Here is a 5,921-nt window from a genome sequence, read left to right as displayed (position 1 = left end):
TAAGAAAGTTGTCAGAATTTTCCATAGCAATTTGATCCAAGAAAATTGACACAGATAATAAAGAATTTCCATACAGCAAAATAATTCATTGGCATGATATGGAAAAATTCACAGCATCCATGGTCCATGTTCTGGAACATAAGACCCAGAAATTGATGAACCAAAACATATTTTATTCCCACGCATCCACAGACAAATAGTTTTGCAGCAGTGTCGAGTCTAATGTGCAGATGCTGCAGCCACCTGTAATAATGAACAAAACAGGATCCCATAATTTGCCATGAGAGATTCAACTCAGTAACGAGAACAATATAGATATAAAATACAGTATACTGAAGTAAAAAATGATGTAAATGCAAAAAAAAAAAGTTTCCGGCTATTAAGAAATATTTCATGCTGCAAATAATTAAAATTTCCATCCTCTTTAAAGATCAGGTTTTGTATACCCAAAGAACAGTGCATGTTAGGGGTGCAAATGGGTCGGGTCGGGTCGGATCCTGGGTGACCCCGATCCGATCCGGTTTTTTGTTCGAGTTCTAATTTTGGACCCAGACCCGACCCGGTTGAAGATCGGGTCGGGTCGGTCCGGGTCCGAGTCGGGTCCGGGTCCGGGTCCGAGTCGGATCCCAATCGGGTCCGATTTTTGTGCTTTTGGGAAAGGATTTGGGCAAATCTAATTTGGTCATATCATAATTATGAGGTGCTGGGTGACCCATGACTTGAAAGACTTGCAATTGACCTCCAGTCAGAACAGATGACCCCTGATTAAGTCGGTCTACAAGGCAAATTTCATATCACACTATTTTTTGTCCATATGACTGATTGGACGGAACTTGGTGTCTCCCGACTCCCCTCTCACGAGGACAAAAAAAATCCCAAACCTTCTTCCAAAATCCAATTCCATTGCAGAAAACTGGCACATGACCCATATTCAGTTCGGTGTTCCCTCACTTCCTCCCTGCAAAAGTTAAAAAAAATAGAAACCAAAAAACAGAAGGAAAAAAAGAAAAAAAAGCTTGCTACCGAGACACCAGAGGTATCAACAGTGTAATAGACCGAGAGAGGATCCTCACGGACCAATAGTGCCACGACCCACACAAAAAAAAGAAAAAAAAACTCTCTTTTGCTTTTTCCTCCTTTTTCTTTCTCTCTTCGGATCCATTCGGGTCGGGTCGGGTCCGTTCGGTGAACCCAGACCCAACCCAGAAAATGATTCGGGTCCAATTTTAGGACCCGACCCAGACCCGCAGGTCCTAAAATTCGGGTCGGGTCGGGTCTACACGGGTCAGGCTGGGTCGGGTCTCGGGTCGACCCGACCCATTTGCAGCATGTGCATGCATGTGCGCTAGTGGCATTTTGCATCTGAGTGTTGAAATTTTTAAGAAGATGAAGCAATATTTTCTATCCAACACGATGTCTCCACTCTTCATTTTCAATAGTCGAGCTTCGCATACCAAAAATCAAGATTGCAACTGCAAAGTTTCAATTAGAAAGAATTACCTCTTCCTTCTTCTCTGCCTTTCCACCAAAAAGCTTGTATCCTCCATAGCCTAGCAAACCCCAGCCACTTAAACTGGCCAGTACAAACTGCAAAAGATTAGAAGGTCTAATCAGTTTCTATACCACAGAATTTTAAAGAAATATGATTCAGATGATAACACCTCAACTAGAACAACCATGGAATAAAGGAAAATTAACAATTTCACATCTTTTCAGAAGAATGCTTAAAAATCACAATTAGATACCAAATTCATAAGATGTAGAAGTATGTGAAATGAATTTTAAACATAAACTTTTGTTTCATTAGTATTGTAAACAATGTATTCCTGAAGGGGAAAAGGTAAATTTATATGCTAACTACTTTTAGGATGGTTGAATGCTCCCATGAGGTTATTGATTATATAGACCACAAGAAGTAGATCTAGAAATGTGAAGACTAAGGTCTGATATCTGCTAATGCATCATACATGCACATGCCACAAGACGAGCACGAACACATGCGAATGCACATACAGAGAAACCCAACCAATTAATTCACCATTCACCTCACTGAAGCAAGCAAATAAATTTCTTATCCCTGAATTCCCTGGACTGCCCTTCTGGGGTAAGAAACTCAAAAACAAGCCACCGATCTGGACCAAAAAGATTCAGATATTCCACAACATGGAATCAAATAGTACTATATGCACCATCAAAGTTGCAACAATCTAATCTGAAAAAGGAACTCCAACTCAAACTCATACAAAAGCCTTCTTCTGCACTGTTATTACTACTGAGAGACGGTTTCCTTTCTGAACTATTTTTGTTTTTTTGTTGACAATCCCTGTCGGTAGGAACTTGTCCTGGTGGAAAGATTTTTTCTGGTAGCAGTCGACCATATCATTTTTGATAATCAACATAAATTAGGTTATATGGGCACACCAGCTCTAATTAAAGTAAATGAATTAGGCTTATTTTAAGCCCAAAAAACAAAAGAAAGATCTAATTCCTATGAAGCATTTACTGCATGTATTATATTCCAGCCACGCTTTCTACATAAAATTTCAAGACAATTTTTGCAATATAAAATGTCTCCAAATATGAGCCAAATTACAACTCAGTATCTCGGAACATGACTACAGTAACTGCAATGTTCAAACAACTTGACCCTAGTGTACTTCCACAATCAGCACAACAGACGATAGTTGATCTCGTGTTGTCAGCATAAGGGAGTTAGACTGATGCGCTTACTTTCCAGATCAGCTCAGCTTTACCTTCTAACTAACCGGCCTTTTACTTTTATTCAAAAAAAAGGTTTGGTAAGATATTGGTTATTGGTTGCAGATGTCAAAAGCTGTAACAAATTGGCACTTCAAGTAATTGACAATAAACTTCAGGATCTTTCTTCTTCCTAGAATACCTTAAACACCACTTTTCAGAGATTTATGGACATCCATATATGAAAAGAAGACTTACATGTTCTTCCTTCCATTTAGAAGGGCTTAGTGGATCTTCCCAAATGTTAACCTTCGGAGGTCCATGATGATCTGCAATGTGTAGGAAAAATTAATATATTGACTCCAACAATGTAATAGGAATTTGAATACAAGATGAAAAGCACTACATTTCTAAACAGAACACCAATCAATTTCATAGAGTGGGCATAGTTGATATCCATTTCTAATATAGTTTTAGTTACAGAAATCCCTTAATAAACTGGTAATTACCCATAAATGAAGCATCAAAGTGAGGTATTAATGGTTTGATGAACAATTAATTATTTGTTACGAAGTGCTAAAAGCCTGGAACAAAAGGCTGCAAAAGAAATTGATTTAAGACCTAAACCTGAACTGGGGACAACCTGAAAATGACAAATTTGAAGCAGAACTTAAAGTTGTATCTAACATTCTGTTCTAAACATTTGACCAATTAGATGTTCAGGGTCAGGCTTGGACATGCAAATTGGATACAACCAACATTAATCCAGAATTACCAATACAAGCCAATGAAAAAAAAAACCCAAAGTAGATTACAGAAAGGTGGAGAAGACCCAACCGAATGACACTCGGGCATGGCTTGATGACAGAAAGCTTGGATATAATACAAGCATATATCTAATAGAATATAGTACACCACCTCTACAATTTTAGCATATATCACACAATAAATTAAGTTCAATAAGCACTGCATTGATTATACTAAGACAAAGCATTTAGCTTTTCATGATCAACTGATTAAAACATAATGATACTTGATACAGAAGATCCCAGTGCACTTGTTGTATTTGTGCCCATACCATAGAACTGTGTCCGATTGTAAATTTGCTTATTTAGTGCAAAGAGATAAGTGGGTTCAATTTGCATAATACGTGTGTTCAATTTGTAGAACAATCATAGAGATAAATTTTGTGAAAAAAAGAAAAGAAACATGCTTAGACAAAGGCTGGAGTAAATTAAGGGCCTCTTCGGAACCTTTGTTATTTTTGCGTTATTGTTTATCTACCACATAGAGATTGATGTTGAAGATAGCATTTGCACAAAACTTCTGCAATTGCTTGCTTTGATTTTTCGCTCTCTTTTGAAAACAATGAATTAAATAGGTATCATCATACATGTAGTTCAGTCTACTTAATTTTTCCTCTTTGGGTCTTTGAAAACAGAAACAGAAAACAGAAGCAATACCAAACGGGGCCCTAAAAAATACCCAAAACTTTCAACAAATCACCTAGATTTTTTAGAATCCACGATAAAAAATTCGACAACCCTGAACACGGTGTCGGATTAGTTGGTTTTAAAAAACAGCTTTAGAATTAAGTTCCAGATCTATCCAGTATATTCTACCCAGAGATCGATCTCCATAATGATTGAAACTTGGATTCGAAGGTTTAGGGTTCAAAATTTGAAGTGTCCAGATCAAATCATCGGCTATGAATAATCAAAACGCAATGTGCAATGATCGGAGCGTTCTTGGATAATCGATACCATGATTCTCGTTGAGAAATCTAAAGGGCACGGAGGAAACGGGAATCCCATGCGATCATCGAGTGTGAGTGTATCGGGGAATTAGACCGAGTGGTTATGGATCACAAGAAAGATAGACCAAAACAGAATCAGAAACAAAAAGGGAACTTTATAACGATCAAGAAAGAGAAATTGAGAGAAGAAAGAGATCAAAACAGAAAAAGAGACCTCCGCCGCTGGCGAGACCGCGCCGGGGAATCTTCGCCGCCGGGGTGCGAGGAGAGAATCGCCGGAGAGAGAAAGCGAGCGCCGCCCGGGCCGCCATTATTGCTGTATACGGGGTCTGGTCGCGAGAAGCTGGGAGATGCTTTTAGGTATACGGAGAAATCGTCTAAAATAACGGCGTTGTAGCGTTTAAGATGCTCCCGTTACGTTAAATAGCGGCTAGGGCTGCGGGCACATGCAATGCACGAAAGAAACCATGGATGATGGTGATCACAATGAGCTTTTTAACCTATAAATAAATATATTTCTAGTTTTTACTCATATGATTTTTTTTTCTTTGGTAACTTGGGAAGTAAAATTTGGACTACATAGATTTTTTTTTTTCAAAAACAAAATATGAAGGACTACAAAGAAAGGATTTGAGTAATTTGAGTTACAACAGTAAAGGTGGCATTGCAATGACTTGCATTTGCTTTATGTTTTGCTCATTGATATACGTTTTTCAGTTGTATATGTCGGATTTTTTTTTTTTCTAGTTATGAATTAGGACAAGAGAAAATTTTCTCAAAATTAGACAAGTATAGAACAAAATCTAGGTCACTAATATCTAACACAATCAACAAACACTCATAAATCATGTTTTTAGTTTGAGTAAGATAGATTTGTAATTTTATTCAATAAAAGCATATGAAGTAATAGGATGTTTTTATAAAAAAAACTGTTGATTTAGATTTATGTAAATATCCAACATTCATTTAGAAACTCATAAATATTTTTTCTTGTCTGTCTGTGTGAAAAACTCAAAACTTGGGAACCAACAAATAATAATGCTTTTTAATAGGTTTATAAACATTTTTTTCTTAACACATACCTATCGAAGTTGGCAACCTTCTCGGCTCTATGTAAAACTTGTAAAATGAGAACCTATATAAAATTTAAGGTTCATAAAAGGATGTATACATAAATTTTTAGCAACACATTTACTTGTTGAATTTATATATGGCTTCTGGAGACTTAAACGTAATCTAAAACTCGACGTGTGACTTGTAAATAATTCTGTTGGATCATATGATGGACAAAATTGAAGTCCTCGAGTTCTATCAATTTTACGTAAAAATGATGAGAAATTTATAGACAAATTTTATCATGTATTTTATATGATTTTCCACCTTTTGTATTAAGTTGTCAATTAACATTCTCATTCCTCATCTTCTTTCCTAAATTTAGACAATCATTCTCTCCTACTTTCCTCCATAT

At 36.8% G+C, this 5,921-nt stretch overlaps 1 protein-coding gene across 1 annotated transcript; it reads right to left on the bottom strand.

The window, feature by feature from the left end:
* LOC103719332 (uncharacterized) lies at positions 1 to 4,853 on the bottom strand. Its single transcript, XM_017845774.5, has 4 exons — positions 4,668 to 4,853; positions 2,956 to 3,026; positions 1,501 to 1,587; positions 1 to 243 (listed from the first exon to the last, which is right to left on the bottom strand). Exons 1-4 carry the CDS (start codon positions 4,762 to 4,764, stop codon positions 220 to 222), a joined length of 279 nt encoding a protein of 92 aa, XP_017701263.3. The 5' UTR covers positions 4,765 to 4,853; the 3' UTR covers positions 1 to 219.
* Positions 4,854 to 5,921: the final 1,068 nt, after the last annotated feature.

This window comes from Phoenix dactylifera, chromosome 1, assembly GCF_051530095.1.
Source record: "Phoenix dactylifera cultivar Ajwa chromosome 1, Ajwa_hap1_PhDact_Kaust_v1.1, whole genome shotgun sequence".
NCBI lineage: Eukaryota > Viridiplantae > Streptophyta > Magnoliopsida > Arecales > Arecaceae > Phoenix > Phoenix dactylifera.
This window is presented reverse-complemented; position numbering and strand designations above follow the sequence as displayed.